General features: G+C 41.7%; 1 protein-coding gene across 1 annotated transcript in view; it reads left to right on the top strand.

Annotated features, from left to right (window-relative positions):
- Window positions 1–20,965, top strand: part of vopp1 (VOPP1 WW domain binding protein) — an 89,611-nt gene that overhangs the window by 17,657 nt on the left and 50,989 nt on the right. The window contains exon 2 of the mRNA XM_038997697.1: window positions 2,974–3,032. Coding sequence (XP_038853625.1) covers window positions 2,974–3,032 — 59 coding nt within the window. The remainder of the gene's footprint in view (window positions 1–2,973; window positions 3,033–20,965) is intronic.

The following is a 20,965-nucleotide window of genomic DNA, read 5'->3' as shown; positions in this document are numbered from 1 at the left end:
TGAAGTTGTGATTTATAGTTTTCTGAAGGAAGAGCAGCATGTGTACATGGAGGGGGAAAAAACGCTAGTAGGAAGCGCAGGGGGAAAAAATGAAACTTATCCAGAGCTCTTTGACTTCTGGCAGAAAGCCATTGTAAGATATCTGATGGCAAACATTTAGTAGTGAATTACATACATGTGCAACTTCATCCAGTGTTGCCAACTCCTCAGTAAGGAAAGTAGCTATTGGCTGTCCTAAAAGTCACTAGAAGTCGCTAAATGATGCCATCACCTAATTTGCATAATTGGCCATGTGAATGTAATTGTGATGGACACTGTAGGAGAGAGAAAAAGTGAGTAAAAAACACCCTAAATAAGTTTAGAACTACAAATGAAATTTCTTCTGTCGATTCTTGTTTGTTTTTTTGTCACAATTCCAACCCTCCTCCTTTATCCGGGCTTGGGACCGGCAAAAGTGACCCAAAAGAGACACTCTGGCAGTTATTTATTTTATTTTTTAATTTTTCTTCATTTGTTTTTGTTTTTAACCTTATGGTCCACTTAGGAGCCTACAACAAGTCACAGTAAAACATGAAGATTTTTAACCATAACATGTTTTAATTATTTTTGTATACAATCTACATTAACAATCTAAATGGACCAAAAGGAGACCATAGAAAAAAACTGTCAATGTGAGAAAATTATGGTAACTAGTCTGGCCCTAATTCAGGTTAATCGTTTTTTTTAAATGTTAGCCAGGGCGGGATCAGCCAGCAGTGGCATTCCGCATGCGCGATTCATTTGCAGTCTGGACGCGGAGGGGTGAACATCTCCTGCTCTGACTGCAGCGTGAGGACTGGGCCGCCTGTGAATGCTTTGGGATGGGGATGGGCCCACGGCAGCACCCGCTGCTCGTTGAGAAGAGTAAGAACGTACTTTCACGTCAGTCTCCAATAACACCAGAAAAGGTCGCTAGATTTGTCGCTAGTCACTTTTTTGAAAATGTGTCGCTAGAGGGGTCTGAATTCTCGCTAAATATAGCGACTGAGTCGCTAAGTTGGCAACACTGACTTCTTCACCTCATGTGTGACGCTACAACTTGCGGATAGATGTAGAATGCTATGGACTCTCCAGCTTCCGCTGTCTCCCATTGTGCTGTTACAAACCAGCACGTGACTGTCTCAATTGTTCTGGGGTAACACGGAACCCAAACCGGCTGCGCCCATCGTACATAAATGTATTTTGTCCCCCCACACCAAACGCGATCACGACACGCAGGTTAAAATATCAGAACAAACTGAGCCAATTATATTAATTTGGGGAAAGGTCGAAAAGCATTAAACATTTATAGCTAGCTTGCACTTGCTAGCTAATTTGTCCTATTTTGCTAGCTTGCTGTTGCTAGCTAATTTGTCCTGGGATAGAAACATTGAGTTGTTATTTTACCAGAAATGGACAAGGTCCTCTACTCTCCTCCTTCCAGGCTTTTTCATCTCTTGACTTTATATTGTGATTGGCAACTTTCATAAATTAGGTACATTACCGCCACTGATCTCGTTCCTCTTTCAGTCACCCATGTGGGTATAACCAATGAGGAGATGGCACATGGGTATCTGCTTCTATAAACCAATGAGGAGATGGGAGAGGCAGGACTTGCAGCGCAATCTGCTTCACAAATAGAACTGACTTCTATTTTACACGGAACCCGGCTGCACACGTGCGCCATCGTGCATACATTTATTTTGTCCCCCTACACCAAACGCGATCACAACACGCAGGTTAAAATATCAAAACAAACTCTGAACCAATTACATTAATTTGGGGACAGGTCGAAAAGCATTAAACATTTATGGCAATTTAGCTAGTTAGTTGCTTGCTAATTTGTCCTATTTAGCTAGCTTGCTGTTGCTAGCTAATTTGTCCTGGTATAAAAACATTGAGTTGTTATTTTACCAGAAATGCACAATGTCCTCTACTCTGACAATTAATCCACACAAACGGTCAACCGTTTCTAGTCATCTCTCCTCTTTCCAGGCTTTTTCATCTTTGAACTTATATGGTGATTGGCATCTAAACTTTCATAGTATTACCACGACGACCGGCAACACAGTTCGTCTTTCAATCACCCAGTTGGGTACCTGCTTCTAGAAACCAATGAGGAGATGGGAGACTGCAGGTATTAACTTAAAAATAGTCAAATGTATTGAAAAACAAATAAATAGTTTTGATGGTATTGAAAAACCATCCTGTGGCTTTTTCTAAATACCCCGGTATACCGCCCAAGCCTAGCGTCCAACCCAGCTCCACAAGCATAAGACTGAGGCTCTATCAATTGCTGAAGACTGTCCTCTCCTTCCTTCATCTGCACTGACCGGAAAGGACATGAAGGGTGAAAACATGGTAGGAACTGGTCAAGTCTTTCAGATCAGTTCAATGGCAGGAGAGGTGGCAGGGAGATTTTTTTTACAGTTGAGAAAGAGCCAGCAGAGACACATAGAATAGTCCATTTCTGAGAAGAAACAGGTTCGCGCCTATTTGAAATCTCTGTTCCATTCCAAACGTCCAGTCCACCTGGTCAGTCTCCAGTCAAACAGCTGTGGGCCTTTCCCGGGACCTTTTTTGATTTGTTGTCATGTTACCTGTTCTGTCAGTGAAGTGGTTGTTTGAGGCCCATTTAAGAAAGGCTCTCTACGAGCAACCACCCCAGGAAGTTGCGGAGAACCTCTCGTACTCTGGATAGGGATGTATTTTGACAGACTTCTGCTGTTCCGAGAGAGGTTTTCAGGCAATTTGCTCCTGTCAAACGGCAAAAGCGTCTTGGCCTCAGGGCCACAGCAAAGTACCGCTCTTGGCGATGTACTGAACCCAATGTCAGGTCATACTTTGTGGGATAAGTGGTCTGTGTTGGGGGAAGGGAGGGAGTCTTAAAAAAAAAAAACTGTTTCCTAAAGAGAGAGAATGCATGGACTGACTTTTTTTCTCTCCCTCTTGCAGTGTATAGAGGCCAAGAAGTCTTGCTGGTATTTTGAAGGTGGATACCCCATCTACTTTATGTAAGTACCACCTGCTACATGCCACAACATGGTGTACAATGTCCGATTTAACATTTTTTTTTGTACCCAGCACAAGGTGCACCTGTGTAATGATCATGCTATTTAATCAGCTTCTTGATATGCCACACCTGTCAGGTAGATGGATTATCTTGGCAAAGCACCAGTCTCAACGTCAACAGTGAAGAGGTGACTCCGGGATGCTGGCCTTCTGGGCAGAGTTCCTCTGTCCAGTGTCTGTGTTCTTTTGCCCATCTTAATCTTTTATTTTTATTGGCCAGTCTGAGATATGTCTTTTTCTTTGCAACTCTGCCTAGAAGGCCAGCATCCCGGAGTTGCCTCTTCACTGTTGACGTTGAGACTGGTGTTTTGCGGGTACTATTTAATGACGCTGCCAGTTGAGAACTTGTGAGGCGTCTTTCTCAAACTAGACACTCTAATGTACTTGTCCTCTTGCTCAGTTGTGCACCGGGGCCTCCGACTCCTCTTTCTATTCTGGTTAGAGACAGTTTGCGCTGTTCTGTGAAGGGAGTGTACACAGCGTTGTACGAGATCTTCAATTTCTTGGCAATTTCTCGCATGGAATAGCCTTCAATTCTCAGAACAAGAATAGACTGACGAGTTTCAGAAGAAAGGTCCTTGTTTTTGGCCATTTTGAGCCTGTAATCCAACCCACAAATGCTGATGATCCAGATACTCAACTAGTCTAAAGAAGGCCAGTTTTATTGCTTCTTAAATCAGCACAACAGTTTTCAGCTGTGCTAACATAATTGCATAAGGGTTTTCTAATGATCAATCACCCTTTTAAAATGATAAACTTGGATTAGCTAACACAACGTGCCATTGGAACACAGGAGTGACGGTTGCTCATAATGGGCCTCTGTATGCCTATGTAGATATTCCATAAAAAATCTGCCATTTCCAACTACAATAGTCATTTACAACATTAACAATGTCTACACTGTATTTCTGATCAATTTAATGTGATTTTAATGGACAAAAACTTTGCTTTTCTTTCAAAAACAAGGACATTTCGAAGTGACCCCAAACCTTTGAACGGTCGTGTACATACCTCCAAATGATGGCGTCTTATCAATAACAATCCATTTGTCGTATTAACACTTCTATTCAGAAGAAGCACAGTGTCTGTTGAAGCAATCGTCTCATCTATGAGTGTACACAAGTGTTTTTGTCAAGGCTTACCGTACATACTGTATGTGGGAGACTGGCCTTTTCACAATGGGTCATCCTGCTTTTGCAGCTTAATGTCACACTCCAGCGAGCTAAGACATCTTGTATTGCCCTTCCCTCCAACCAGGGCCTTAATTCAGACCCACAGCACTTCTCCCCGGCTTAAGCCGCCCATCCATTCTCCCTCGCTGGTAACTACCAGTGTCGGCCGTTGTTCATTAAAATGAGAGCGTGCGCCTCGATGAAGAGATCACCTAGGTAATGGAAGACAACCAGCGTTTGACATCCTCCTTCTCCCTGCATACTGTGGCATTGGCAGGAATCAAACTATTTCCAGCAGTTAGGGCACAGGAGTTATCCGTGATTTCCAGCAGTTATCCATGATAGGGCACAGGAAGCGAAGAGTCATTGCTGCTGCTGTGCGATCAGTGAAACTCCACTACCATCATCATATACAGGGCAAACTACAGGTAACTGCCAAAATAAAGGAAACACTTGAGTAAAGGAGGGATACAAAGTATATTGAAAGCAGGTGTTTCCACACAGGTGTGGTTCTTGAGTTAATTAAGCAATTAACATCTCAGCATGCTTAGGATCATGTATCAAGTGTCAATCGCTAGGCTACCTGCCGTGTGTGTGTGTGTGTGTCACCGGATCTCAACCCAATTGAACACTTATGGGAGATTCTGGAGTGGCCCTTGACACTGCATTTTCCACCATCAACAAAACGCCAAATTATGGAATTTCTTGTGGAAGAATGGTGTCGCATCCCTCCAGTGGAATTCCCAACATTTGTAGAATCTAAGACACTTAATATTGGTATTTCCTTTATTTTGGCAGTTTACTATATATCTACTGGGGAAAGGGGATACCTAGTCAGTTGTACAACTGAATGCCTTTACCTGAAATTTATTTTCTGCATTTAACCCTGAATCAGAGAGGTGCGGGGGGCTGCCTTAATCGACATCCATGGCTTTGGCACACGGGGAACAGTGGGTTAACTGCCTTGCTCAGGGGCAGAACAACAGATTTTTACCTTGTCAGCTCAGGGATTCAATCCAGCAACCTTTTGGTTACTGGCCCAACGCTCTAACCACTAGGCTACCTGCTAGTGGTTAGCGTCCAGATTATTTACATGAGGAAACAGTGGAGTGAAGAAGAGCAATGGGTGAATCACATCATGCCTCCAAGCTGTTTGATGTCCATTGGTGTCTGGATGAAACGGGCTAGTCTTAAAGTCCCAGCCCTGGTTAGAGAGCAGCTCATCAGGGGCCCCAGAGCTCCTGATTAATGTACAGGCCTCTGACTTCTGACTGCTGACTGCGGGATTTGCCTCCGCTCTCCACCCCTGTCTTCACCCACAGAAAGAGCTTTGTGCTCTGGCGTTAAGATGTAGGTCCCCCCCCCCCCCCCCCCTCCAGGGGGCCAGGCAGAAGTTCACTGGGCAGGAACCAATTATAGATAGCGCTGCGCTTTTCCGGGGCCTGGAATAAACATTGGATTTGCATTTCACCACAACGTAGTGCTAATCATCCGACTCATCTGGATGTAATGCCACTGATCGCGTAGAGCGTGATGTTCCGGGGATGTGGCAAGCAGTAGCCCCGGCACGGAATGATATGGCGGCTGAGTTTTGTTCGGCAGTAATGAAATGAGGGGCTGTTGCGGTATTAGGAAAACGTGCCCATCCGTTTGAGTGAAGCAAAGGAAGTATATGTGAGACTGGGAGAGGTGTCTGACGCTTATCTCTTTTATAATCCCTGTCACACGCATACACACACACATTCCTGATGGGCAGACCACAGGCTGTGAGGATCGGGAACACCATCTCCTCCACACTGACTCTTTACACAGGGGCGTGTCCTCAGCCCTCTGCAGTACTCCCTATTCACGACTGCGTAGCTTTGCACGACACCAACTCCAAGTTTGCTAACAACACCACGTTGTAGGCCTGATTAACCAACAACGACAAGTCAGCCTATAGGAAGGAAGTAAGTGAACTGGCATTTTGGTGCCAGGACAACAACCTCTCCCTCAATGTCAGCAAAACAAATGAGTTTGATTGGTTACTTCAGGAAGCAGAGGAGGGAACATGCCCCAATGTACATCAACGGGGCTGCAGTATAGTCAGATGTTTTATGTTACTTGGCGTCCACATCAACAAGGACTTGACATGGACCAACAACAACATCTCTTGTCGAGATGGCGCAACAGCATCTATACTTCCTAAGGCGGCTGAAGAAATGTCGCATGCCACCCTGGGTCCTCTCCAAATACTACCGCTGCACCATCAAAAGCAGCCTGACCGGTTGCATCACAGCCTGGTACAGGAAATGCTCCATCCACGACCGCAAGGCCCTCCAGCGGGTGGTGAAGACAGCCCAGTACATCACAGGTCCGTGTGCACACCCATCCAGGACATCTACTTGAAACGGTGCCTGAGGAAGTCCCGCAGCATCATCAAGGACCAGACACACCCCAGCCACGAGCTGTTCAATCCCTTACTATCGGGCAAACGGTATCGGAGCATGAGGTCTGTTACCAACAGGGTTAGAGACAGTTTCTATCTACAAGCCATCAGAACAGTTTAACTGGACTGACCGCCTGCACTGACTCTCCGTACCTTAGCACACATGCACTCATTCATGCACACACCCACACAGACATACACTCACCCACACGCGCACATATACATTCATGCTACACACACATCACAACTGCTGCTACCGGACTTGTATGTATTATTGCTAAATACTACACAACTTAAACACTGGCCCCCCAATCCCCCCTTTCCCCAAAACACATGTAAATAATATAATTTGTACCTTCCTGTATTATACTTGTGCTAAAAATGGAATTCTATTCTACTGAGCCATTTACATTGTTTGTATTCTTATCTTTTGTTTGAAATTGTTGTTTCATTGTTGCAGGAACCTGCAAGTAAGCATATGTATCCTGGACGTACGGCTAATTAAAGTTAACTTGATACACAGACACACACACACACACACACACACACACACACACACACACACACACGTGCCTGCCATTCCCACCCCAGCCCAAATAGGTGGTGAGCCGTAGCAAGCTATCTGCTTTAGTTCTCCAGATGATCGATCTCTGTCAAAGGGAGAAGCTGGTTTTTACATATTGTGTATTTATTTCTTCTAAACACATTTCCGTTTATTGGATTCTTGCAAATTTTTCTAATACTTTTATGTTCGCTAGCTGGATAGGAAAACGCCACGGAGTACTAAACTGTAAAAAAAAAAAATCTAAACTCGTGTACTATCTCTGCTGATCACGTCTGCCAATCACTTTATCCATATCTAAGGTAGTAGCCAGCTGGTGACATCTCGATCTCCGTCCGACAAACTGCTATCAGGTAAAGTATATATATTTTTTATTTGTAATCTAATTCTATATTTAGTTCTAGAAACGTGATGCTGTAAAATGACTCCCAACTTAGAAAACAGCAACCTTGGTAATGTAGCTAGCTTGCTAGTTACAAGTAGATATGTTGGTAGTTAGCTCGAGAAGCTAGCTGTTTTAGCTATCAGTTTAATCCAAGTAATAATTTAATACCACAAAAACCGATAGGACAAGTAGTGTAAATCTAATATAGTCATCAAAGCAGGACCCACTAATTTAATTCATACTGACAAATAAGAAATGCCACATTTATCCCTGTCAATAGGTGGAATAGGATGATTGCAGAGCACCCTGCCTCAGACTGTCAGGATGTTCATTTTCTAGCTCACAAACTACATTCCTTTGCTGTGATTTATTTAATTAATTCTTGTCTCTCACTTTTGTATGACAGGATCAAATTCAACTCTCCTGTATCCTGCTCCCAGAGATCAACCAAGTGCTATTCACCAAGCATGGGGTCATTTACTCACCTGTGAGAAGAACCATTCGACTGCAGTTTCAACTATCACTATTTAGACATTGGGACCACACATGGATTTGCCTGTTGTCTTTTCTTTGTGGGTTTTGTCTTACACAGTCTAGTGCCCTCAAACTCAACTCTGGACCTCGAAGCCCATTCCACTGCATTTTTTAATGGTTCCCTTCTCAGGGACTGGTTTCAGACCTGGGACACCAGGTGCTTGCACTTAATGATCAGATAGAACAGAACGAGCAGGCTCCGGACCTTGTACCTTGTAGGGTAAGAGTTGAATACCCCTGATCTAGTGCATTTTAGAATGTAAGAACAGCCACTACAGATACAGATGCTTGTTTGAGCATCTTTATTAATTGTCTCTCACTTTTGTCTCCAATGATCTATTCACCAAGACCTGCAGTTTGAACTAGCCCTGCCGTCACTATTTAGACAAAGACCACAAATGTATTTGCCTGTAGTCTTTTCTTTGTGGGTTTTGTCTTAGTCTAGTGCATTTTAGAGTTGAAGAACACCAACTACAGATGCAAGTGCTTGTTTGAGCATCTCGAAGACTAAATTCAATGTAGAATCAGTTTAACAGGTGACAAACAGAATATTTGACTATTGTAACATGCAGTGGGGAGAATTCTATTTCCCCTGTCAGGAGCCCAGGCTTTTGCTGTAGATGGTAGTTTTCGTGTCTGGACCACACTGGCTTTAGACTGCATTCTGTTGAAGCCACTCTATATTGGTCAGCTTCATTCGTGACCAAGGTGGAATCCTTTCGATATGCCTATGGGGCCTGGGCACACAAATGCTCCTAGAGAGAAGCGGAAATACTGAAGCATGCGTTGATGACAGATCTACAGACTCCATCAGAGGCCCAGGCTTTTGGCATAGATGGTTAAGTTCTAATTTCTGGACTGCAACATTGTAAAATTGTGCCCTCCACAGCACTGGATATGCAGTGTCCTCCTTAATTATTGGGACAGTGAAGCATTTTTTTTCTTCTTTTGGCTCTGTACTCCAGCACTTAGGATTTGAAATGACACAATGATACAGTACATTAATGTGGATGTTACCATGATTACGGATTGTCCTGAATGGATCATGAATAATGATGAGTGAGAAAGTTAGACGCAAAAATATCCTAATCCACCCCCCCAAAAAAATGCCACCCCCTGTTACTGGAATCGTGAGAGGTTAGCATGTCTTGGGGGTATGATATTTGTGCTTTCTCACTCATTATTCATCGAGGACTATCCATAATCATGATAGCACCCAAATTAATATGGAAGTGTTTAGAAACATATTATATTCTTATTTACAATAAAAGTGACTCCAAAATGACACAATACATAATTTATCATTCATTTCTATTGGGCACTAAATAGTCTGAAACACACCCAAAACAAACAGCAAATGCATTCAGAAGTTTGAAGTCACAAGCTTGATGTAATCATTGCGTGCTAGGAATATGGGATCAAATACTACACATATCACCTATATAATGATCATGCTGTTTAATCAGCTTCTTGATGTGCCACACTTGTCAGGTGGATGGATTATCTTGGCAAAGGAGAAATGCTCACTAACAGGGATGTGAACAAAACATTTGAGAGAAATACAATTTTTGATTGTATGGAACATTTCTGGGATCTTTTATTTCAGCTCATGAAACATGGGACCAACACTTTATATGTTGCGTTTATATTTTTGTTCAGTATAAGTTCATTTGCCCCAATACTTTTGGTCCCCTAAAATGTACAAAAAGTGCTGTAATTTCTAAATGGTTCACCAGATATGGATGACAATACCCTCACATTAAAGCTGTCAGTCTGTACATTAACCTCATAGTCATTGTATAATTTCAAAAGTGTTGGAGTACAGAGCGAAAACAACAAAATGGGTCACTGTTCCAATGATTGATTGGTAGGTTACAATATACTTAGATACTGCCTGAGACACGTTTGCTATTTGTCCCCGTACTCAATAAATGGTTTAACACCGTTTGTGATCTTGTTCTTCGTTCGAATGTACAGTGCCTTAAAGTATTCACACCCCTCCACATTTTGTTGTGTTACAAAGAAGAATTCAAATGTATTTAATTGTCCATTTTGATCAATGATCTACACAAGATAATCTAATGTCAAAGTGGAAGAAAGATTCTAACATTTATTAAACATTAATAAACCAATACAACACTAATATACTGTATATCTTGATTAGAAAAGTGTTCACCCCCCTGAGAAAATACATGTCAGAAACGCCTTGTTTTTGGCGTAAGTCTCTAAGATTGTACAATATTTGCACTTAAAAAATATATATATATTCTTCAAGCTTTATCGAGTTAGTTGTTGATCATCGCTCATCATTTTCAAGTCTTGCCATAGATTTTTATGAAGATTTAAGTGAACTGTAACTTGGCCATTCAGGAACATTCAATGTCGTATTGGTAAGCAACTCCAGTGTATTGTATTTTAGGTTATTGTCCTGCTGAAAGGTGAATTTGTCTCCCAGTGTCTGGTGGAAAGCAGACTGAACCAGGTTTTTCTCTAGGATTTTGCCTGTGATTAGCTCTATTTACATTATAGTCATTTAGCAGACGCTCTTATCTAGAGCGACTTAGTCGTGAGTTCATACATTTCCATACTTTTTTCGTACTGGTCCATCTTTCTTAAACTCCCTAGCCCTTGCCAATGATGCAGCCACCACCATGCTTGGAAATATGAAGTGCTACTCGGTGATGTGTTGGATTTTCCCCAGACCTAATGTTTTTGTATTCATTTCTTTGCCACATTTTTTGCAGTATTACTTAAGTCCCTTGTTGCAAACAGGATGCATGTTTTGGAATATTTGTATTCTGCAAAGGCTTCCTTTTTCACTCTGTTATTTAGGTTAGTGTTGTGAAGTAATTACAATGTTGTTGATCCATCCTCAGTTTTCTCATATCACAACCATTAAAACTCTAACGGTTTTAAAATCACCATTGGCCTCATGGTGAAATCCCTGAGCAGTTTCCTTCCTCTTTGGCAACTATGTTAGGAAGGACGCCTGTATCTTTGTAGTGACTGGGTGTATTGATACACCATCCAAAGTGTCATTAATAACTTCATCATGCTCAAAGGGATATTCAACATCAGATTAAAAAAAAGATATATATCTACCAATCTTTTTTATTCTGCAAACAAAATTCCACTTTCACGTTATGGGGGGGGTGTAGATCAGTGACACAAAATCTCAATTATGAATTCAACAAAAAGAGGAAAAAGTAAAGGGGTGTGAATACTTTCTGAAACGTACATTATGGAAAACATGTCTGACACAGTCCTAGTTAGTAGAATAATGAATGGATTGGCAAGTTTTTGGCACCGTCATCCTTGAAGTTAGTAGGAAACAATTTAAATCACCTAAATATACTCATATTACTGATATTTGAAAATCAAACATTCATTTCCCAACTGCCTTTTATATAATCCCAAGGCTCTTTATCATTCTCCATACTTTATATTCCAATGCATTCAACATTATGCATGCCCACCATGTTATTGGGCAGCTGCTATTTGAGAACTCATCTGGTTTAGAAATCAAACTTGTTATCTTATTGCAGAGCACATTGTACAGCTGTTTTTAGATTGTATTGCATGGTATGCTATATGTCTAGGCTATGCCGTATGTATTGGCTAATATGCATATGCAGCTGTCGTTTTTAAACCTCCATTCTAGCATACATAACACACGCGCACACATCTTTCTATCTACATGCTTTTATTTGGGTTTCTATGCAAAGTATATGATTGAGTGTTTCATTCAGCCTGCAGCTAGTCACTTGAAAGGAGACATATAATCATACCAAAACATGGTAAAAATGTTGAATTCACTGAGATGGCTAATGAAACACATTAATATTTATAGCAGCTGGCTAGGCTAGTCTGTAACATTGACTAGCTTTCAATAAATTGGCTAAATGGTCAACGGAATTGCCTCTTCATGCGATCAAAACTATTCGTATTACATTCAGCATATTTCAAGTGCACTCAAACTTATTTATCTGATTTCAGTCTTTGGTAGCTAACTATATCTGTTCCTCTTCATCAGACAGCAGCTCGTGTTTTCACACGAGACTGTTAACGTCGTAGATGGAAGTAGGCCGTTGGCGATCTTTGTCACGAGCACTATGTATGGGAGTTCTGATAGGTTCCAAGTTTGGCAAATTTGCCTGAGCAGACACTGTTGAAATATACTTTTTATGAGAAAATGTGCAAGAATTGAAGGCGACCCCCAAAAAATGTCAAAATATTTTAGTCATACAAAAAAATCTGCTCCTCCCTCGACGGGGATTGATAAACCTCATGTTTTCCGGCTTCGACCCACCACCTAAAATACTTTGTTGTGAACAATCAGAGGACGATGGGGTGAAGGGTGGCTCCCTGCTGGTCCCTGATATCAACCCTAATGTCCTGATGATGACTGCCACATTTCTCTCCCACTGTTATGGAAAATGTTCATTGCCAATTGAGTGTGACAGCCAGGGAAGTAATGTACCCATCCTGTACTCTTGGAGCAAGTGTTTTTAACGTGCAACGGTTTATGTGAGAGAAACTGTCTTCACTGACTTCTATGGCTGGTTCTGCTGCGTTAGATTTTATTCACAAGGCCAAAAAATCAGAGTAAGGGCAGGAAGGAAAGAGGGAGGGAGCTGGAGAATGTTTCCAACATTCCTAATTCACAGAAACCTAATCAAATGTTCAGGGAACCTTTTTGAAGAATGAAATCTGAATTGCTGCGAAGAGACGGAAGTGAAATGAAAAGACGGAAGTGAAATAAAGAGACGGAAGTTTACTTATTACAGGTTTATGAGCATGGGGGTTTTTCCACTCTTTTTCTTTATTCTGTTTTCTGATGACTAGTTTTGCGCTCATTCTCCTGACTCTCGGTCTCTCTCCCAGTCTCTCTCCCAGTCTCTCTCCCAGTCTCATGCCTGTCTACTTCTCTCACTCTCCCTGTCATGCCTCGGTCTCCTTTACACCCCCCCCCCCCCCCCCCCCCCGTTCAGATTAAACATTTGCATTCGGGTAAAATCCTGGGTTTAATGATTAGAGAGGACCTTGGATTGACTGTGCTGGCTCGTAAATCACTTCATCTCCCTCTCGGGTTCCTCTCTCGTTCCCGTATTCATATCCGACCATCGCCACGCGAGACAGGAAACAGCGGATTACAAATGAGACCGTACATACATGTCTGCCTGGAGCCAGTCACGGCGCCACTTTCCAACCCCATCAATTGCCACTTGGAGTGTCTCGTCACACACACACACACCAGCCCTCCAATTACAATGGCTTTATAATGTAGGCCTGCCTGACTCTACTCATCATATACCTTATCAGTGTACTGTAGCTAGGGACCCATTTTCAGAATATAATCTGCCGAAGGCTGCTGCGGGAGGCATCACATTTTACTTTGTTTCTGTCTGCACAGCAGGTGTACCTCAGAGAGGGGAATCGAGGATAGAATAGTGTAGAAGCTTAGTTTGTTAAGAAAAGGAGTCTGCTGGAGCGTCTATATGAGACTCTTTATACCAGGGATGGGCAACTCCAGTCCTCGGGGGCCGGAGTCGTGTCACACTTTTTCCCCATCCCTAGCAAACACAGTTAATTTAAACTATACTGAACAAAAATATAAACGCAACATGCAACAATTTCATTGATTTTACTGAGGTACAGTTCATTTGAGGAAATCAGTCAATGAAATAAATTCATTAGGCCCTAATTTATGGATTTCACATGACTGGGAATACAGATATAGATCTGTTGGTCACAGATACCTTAAAAAAATGGGCCTCACAATGGGCCTCAGGTTCTTGTTACGATATTTTTGTGCATTCAAATTGCCATAGATTAAAATGCAATTGTGTTTGTTGTCCGTAGTTTATGCATGCCCATACCATAACCCCACTGCCAATGTTGACCTCGGCAAACTGCTCGCCTACACAACGTCATGCACGTGGTTTGCTGTTGTAAGGCCAGTTGGACGTACTGCCAAATTCTTTAAAACGACATTGGAGGTGGCTTATGGTAGAGAAATTAACATTGAATTCTCTGGCAACAGCTCTGGTAGACACTGTAGTCAGCATGCCAATTGCATGCTCCCTCAACTTGAGACATCTATGGCATTGTGTTGAGTGACAAAACTGCACATTTTGGCGACCTTTTATTGTCCCCAGCACAAGGTGCACCTGTGTAATGATCATGCTCTTTAGTCAGCTTCTTGATATGCCACACCTGTCAGGTGGATGGTTTATCTTGGCAAGGAAAAATGCTCACTAACAGGGATGTAAACAAATTTGTGCAGCAAATTTGAGAGATATACGTTTTGTGTGTGTATGGAACATTTCTGGAATCGTTTATATTTACATGTTGCGTTTTATATTTTTGTTCAGTGTAATTGCATTCTAAACTGAAGATCATGATTAATTGATTATCGGAGTCCGGTGTGTTAGCTGGGGCAAAAGTGTGACACCAAGCAGGCCCTGAGGACTGGAGTTGCCCATCCCTGCTCTATATAATGTAGTCTTATTTATTATTGATTGGATGGGTTAGAAAAGTATACTGCTTAAGAGACTCCATATAAGGAGTCTATATATATATATATGCTGCATCCCTGTAATGATGGTGCAGGGCGGGGGGAACTAGGAGGAGGGGGTCAGGGAAGGGGGGGGGGAATGGTTTACAGGGAGGGTTTTCTGGGTGGAGAACAACCAATGGGTGGGTCTCCCTGTCTGTCCTGCTTCTTTTTTTACACATCCATGTGCTTATCAACACGAAATATAACAATTCATATCATTAATATAACATTCCTTTCTGATAAACAATGACACCGCTCACTAATCTCTTGGAATTTGAAAGGCCTAAATTGTTCTATCAAACGTCCCAGCTGTCTTGATATCCAAGCAAGAAACCATATTGATTTAGCAATGCTCCAAGTCACACACCTGCTCCAAAATTATCCACATAGAATACAGAACCATTTGTTCAAACTGGCTGCTTTTTAATCAGCTCTAAACAAAACTAAGGGTGTAATCATAATGATACATAAGAAACTCAAAATCACCATCCTTGGTAAAGGCGAAGACCGAGAAGGCAGAATCCCTTTCCTTACATGCATCCATAATGTAAAGAAAATTGCCTTTTTATTAATGTTTCACATGTTTCCAAATTCATATGATCCTACATTTTTGGATTCTCTGACTAGAAAATTGTTGGAATTAACTTAATTCCAACTCGTTATTGGGACAGACATGAATGCCATTTTGGACATGCGGGCCTGTGGAACAGTCGTTAAGACACTAACAGCTTACAGACGGTAGACAATTAAGGTCACAGTTATGAAAACTTAGGACACTAAAGAGGCCTTTCTACTGACTCTGAAAAACACCAACAGAAAGATGCCCAGGGTCCCTGCTCATCTGTGTGAAGACAGCGCTACAGTGACACAGGACGGACAGGGTCGCTACATCCGAACATCACACCTGCGGGACAGGTACATGATGGCAACAACAACTACCCGAGTTACACCAGGAACGCACAATCCCTCCATCAATGCTCAGACTGTCCGCAATAGGCTGAGAGAGGCTGGACTGAGGGCTTGTAGGCCTGTTGTAAGGCAGGTCCTCACCAGACATCACCGGCAACAATGTCGCCTATGGGCACAAACCCACCGTCGCTGGACCAGACAGGACTGGCAAAAAGTGCTCTTCACTGACGAGTCACGGTTTTGTCTCACCGGGGGTGATGGTCGGATTCGCGTTTATCGTTGAAGGAATGAGCGTTACACCGAGACCGGTACTCTGGAGCGGGATCGATTTGGAGGTGGAGGGTCCGTCATGGTCTGGGGCGGTGACGTTAAGACACTACAGTCATCGGACTGAGCTTGTTGTCATTGCAGGCAATCTCAATGCTGTGCGTTACAGGGAAGACATCCTCCTCCCTCATATGGTACCTTTCCTGCAGGCTCATCCTGACATGATCCTCTAGCATGACAATGCCATCAACTGTACTGTGCAAGACAGGAATGTCAGTGTTTTGCCATGGCCAGCGAAGAGCCCGGATCTCAATCCCATTGAGCATGTCTGGGACCTGTTGGATCGGAGGGTGAGGGCTAGGGCTAGGGCCATTCCCCCCAGAAATATCTGGGAACTTGCAGGTGCCTTGGTGGAAGAGTGGGGTAACATCTCACAGCAAGAACTGGCAAATCTGGTGCAGGCCATGGGGAGGAGATGCACTGCAGTACTTAATGCAGCTGGTGGCCACACCAGATATTGACTGTTACTTTTGATTTTGATTTTCATTCCCCCCCTTTGTTCAGGGACACACTATTCTATTTCTGTTAGTCACATGTCTGTGGAACTTGTTCAGTTTGTCTCAGTTGTTGAATCTTGTTATGTTCATACAAATATTTACACATGTTAAGTTTGCTGAAAATAAACGCAGTTGACAGTGAGAGGACGTTTCTTTTTTTGTTGTTGAGTCCACACGCAACCAATGTATACGCTCTGATTTACAACGTCATTGATGCCTGGCGAGCACATAAACCGAAAGCAAAAGACTACACCTTCTACTCAAACAGACAGAACATTCTCCCGGATCGATTTTATATTATATACAACTACATTTTCAAAAATTAAGAAAATAGAAATTCAACATGCGCTTGTCTGATCATCACGCTTGCTACTGCCAACTACAAATGTCAGAATCTCCCAAAAGAGCCACAAGATGGCGTTTCATCATTTCATTACCAAAAAATCCTACATTCTGTGATAAATTTTACATTTAATTAAATTAATTAATAATGATCCATAATAATTCAGTCAATTACCCCCATATTCTGTGGGATGCCACCAAAGGTTTTAATAAAAATAATTCAACTTCATTTGCATCTGGGTTGAATAAATAACATTTCCAATTCTGATATCTTCTTTAATTGTTAACTGCTTTCTAGCGTTCTCAACAAACACTTTTTGTTCCAGACCAGGTAGATATTACTCTTTCTAAAGTCGAGACAACTTAATTTATTGATTAGACGGAGAGCAGAATTTGCCATCCATAGTTAGACTCAACCATTACTTTCACGGTAATCGTCAGGATGCCACCCAGTGTTCTCACTATCACCCCTTCTTTGATAAGCACAGATTTTAAACTGTTTTGCAAAATGTTGTTGTCCCATCTCAAGACTTATTTGTCCAAATTGGACCAAAGTGGGTTTGTTAAAGGTTTATCCTCGGATAACCTCCGTCGACTATTACATATCTTAAATGCTTAATCGGAAACAACTCCTTGGGCTGTTTTATCTCTCGACACAGAAAAAGCTTTTGATAGACTAGAATGGCCATATCTCTGGTCTCTCTTGGAACATATGGGAATTGGTTCCAATTTCATATGTTTAAAATACTAACATGCCAATCCCTCAGCCATAGTTATAACAGGCAAGATCTGCTCTGCTCCGTTCATAATTACTAGACGCAGCAGACAAGATAATCACATTTTTTCCTTTGCTATTTTATTTTTCATGGAAGCCCAGGCAATTCGTCAATCAAAAGAAATAACGCAAATTTCCCTCAAATCTACTGATCACTTCATCTCATGATACGCAGACAATATTTTACTATATCTACACAATGTATCTTAATCGCACCCAAACGCATTGAAGATCATAGATAAATTCAGCTTAATCTTAAATTATAACATTAATCAAATCAGCCCTTCTGCCTCTCAAGACCAACTGATTTGATTAATTTATTCCATCTCTACTTATGGAATCCCAATCGTTTCCAATTTGAAATATTCGGGAGTAGATATATTTCCTTCCTTAGATAAAACCATTTCTACAAACTTTAATAAAACTCTCAAATTAATTAAATTGGACCTCCGTAGATGGACTAACATCCCAGTTGCTTTATCCGGCAGAATATCTATTGTCAAAATGTATTGCCACGGCTGAATTCAATGCTTCCCATATCTCCCCCTTCTGGCTATTGGGATACAATTCCTGGTGCGGTTTCAATTCAAGGTAAAAGATTCCGGATGAAATGAACAAACTTACAAAGAGAGAAAGACGTAGGAGGACTATCCGTACCAAACTTTAAATTGTATTTCAGGCACTAACATTTCGCTTCATCCTAAATTGGTTTAAGCATGATTCTTCCACCCCCTGACTGAGTGTATTTAAATAAATATGGTGTCTACTATTGCTTTGGAAGAGATAGTCTTCACTGATATATCCCTTAAATGTAAACTACGCTTTGCATCTATTATTGCTCACACAATTTCTATTTGGCGTAAAATTGAAAAACATACTCCATTATTTCACAATAATGCCTTGCGATTTGGAGGGTGGCCTTTTGCATACCCCCAATGGTCCAAATGTAGAATCCATACTCTTGCTGATGTCATGGATGGTTTGAGAACATTCCAAGATTTAAAAGACGCATAACATTACCAGGCAACTCCTTTTAATATATTTACAATTTATGTCAGCTATGCTGTTCTATGGAGTCCATTGGGAAACACGCTACCGAACCATGCAACGATGGGATTTATAGATGATCTGGGCTCCCAAAAGGACTGATCTCTATTATACAGTATATGAACAACTTTTGGAAAGCTCATATTCTGAGCTAGCCATTTTTTTTATTAAAGTATGGTTCACAGATCTACTTAAGTGAATCTGAGCAACCCTTTAACTGGAACAGAATATGGAAAAATATGACCTTGGCATCCCATAATCCGAACCATCAATTGATACATTTTAAATTTGTTCAGACTGTATTTGACACCAAAGAAAGATTTTACGATGAAACTGGCCCCAGCTGTTTACTGTGTTCCCTAAATCAGGTAGGCACATTCCTTCACATGATGTGGGAGTGCCTTGCAGTTAAATGGGACAAAGTTAAAAATATATATATTTCAAAGTGCATAAATGTAAATATTCTATTTTACTTAACAATGACAGCTCCTTGAATCTCCCAATCAGAGATGATCACTGCGGGCAGGCAGCACTGCCGCAAAAAGATGATGGCTCAGTCCAATAGTTCAATAATGAATGGTGCTAGTCCAATAATGAATGGTGCTAGTTCAATAATGAATGGTGCTAGTCCAATAATGAATGGTGCTAGTCCAATAATGAATGGTGCTAGTCAAGGAACAATTGAGGCCTGGACAAATATACTTGACTCTAGATAGAGATATGAGGGGGTGTGGACTGACAACCAACCTGTCTTGCTAGGCAGGGTGGGAAGGGGTGGAATGCAGGGGGTTGTGAAGACATGTTGGGCTGGGGAGAATGGAATGGGGAGTTGGGGGTGTAGGCCCACCTTTTTGTTTCTTTTTCTCTACATACCAATTTTATTATTATAAAATCCTGTGTGATAAATATGATTTCTCTGTATTTCGTATACAGGAAAATCTACGGGTGAATGTGGCAGCATACGGGTCCATGTGGTATAAACTAAGTGTGTAAATTGACATGAATATGGTACCTGTAACCAAAGCAAATCAATTATGGATTATGCTGTATATGGAATCAGGTCCCTATATGAATGTATATATATTGTGTGCTTTTATTATTGATGGGCATTTGTACTGTATGTGTAACAACAGTAAATATGTTTGTGTTCTTAGGGACACTGTACGGGACAGCATTCCCATTGATGTTTGTGCTGATATCGATATTGTTTGTGGAAGCTGAGAGCATGGAAGGAATGGGCAACATTAGCTATATAGGTGCACACTGAGATATATACACTGAGTGTACAAAACCGTTATGAACACCTGCTCTTGACAAAGACTGACCAGGTGAAAGCTATAATCCCTTATTGATGTCATTTGTTAAATCCTCTTCAATCAGTGTGGATGAAGGGGAGGGGACTGGTTAAAGAAGGATTTTTAAGCCTTGAGACAATTGAGACATGGATAGTGGGAAGCATTGGCGTCAACATGGGCCAGCATCCCTGTGGAACACTTTCGACACGCTGTAGAGTCCATGCCCTGACAAATTGAGGCTGTCATGAGGGACAAGGGAGGGGAGCTTAAAAATCCTTCTTTAACCTGTTTCCTCCCCCTTCATCTACACTGCGTTTGAAGTGAATTTAACAAGTGACATCAATAAGGGATCATAGCTTTCACCTGGGTTCACCTGGTCAGTCTTTTGTAAAAAGAGCTGGTGTTCCTAATGTTTTGTTCATTCAGTGTATATCTCATGAGAAAGAGAGGCAGAGCACTGCACTGAAACGCACCTCTCCCGTGCCTGCTCTTTTCATCTTTCTCACCCTTCTGTGTGATAGAAGAGAAAGATGAAAGGAGCAGACAAGGAAGAGGCGTTCACAGAGAAGACAGTCCTTTCAGTGCACTCCTCTGCCTCCGCCCAAATGAAGTCCTGTCGGCCTGGCAGCCTTCTTTAGCATCTGCTGCATTGCCTCTAGTGACGAGAGCAAAGACAGAGTAGGAAGATGATAGGCTAAAACTGCTTCTCCAATAGAAATCTCCGGTCAGACTTGTAGGCAATGTCATGGCGACGTTGGTTAGCTAAGCTCGTGCGCAGAATTACGTCATCGGGTCTAACGGTTGTCTCGCGCTGAACTGTGCATGTGCAGGCCTTCAAATCAAAGGCACTCCTTCGATATCAAGTTGTTTTTTTTACTAAGATGAAAACGTGTCAGTTTGTCACTTTCACAAGGTTGGAGTAATAACATGTTCAACTGACTTGAATCTAGGTTGTGCCTTTTAGATTTATAAAATTCTTCCTTAGTTTTCACTTCTCTCATTGACTTGTTATTTTCTATTAAGGTATCATTACTTTTACTCAA

This window comes from Salvelinus namaycush, chromosome 7 (assembly GCF_016432855.1).
Source record: "Salvelinus namaycush isolate Seneca chromosome 7, SaNama_1.0, whole genome shotgun sequence".
NCBI classification, from domain to species: Eukaryota; Metazoa; Chordata; class Actinopteri; order Salmoniformes; family Salmonidae; genus Salvelinus; species Salvelinus namaycush.
The sequence above is the reverse complement of the archived record's forward strand: the minus strand, read 5'-3'. Positions and strand labels throughout refer to the sequence as shown.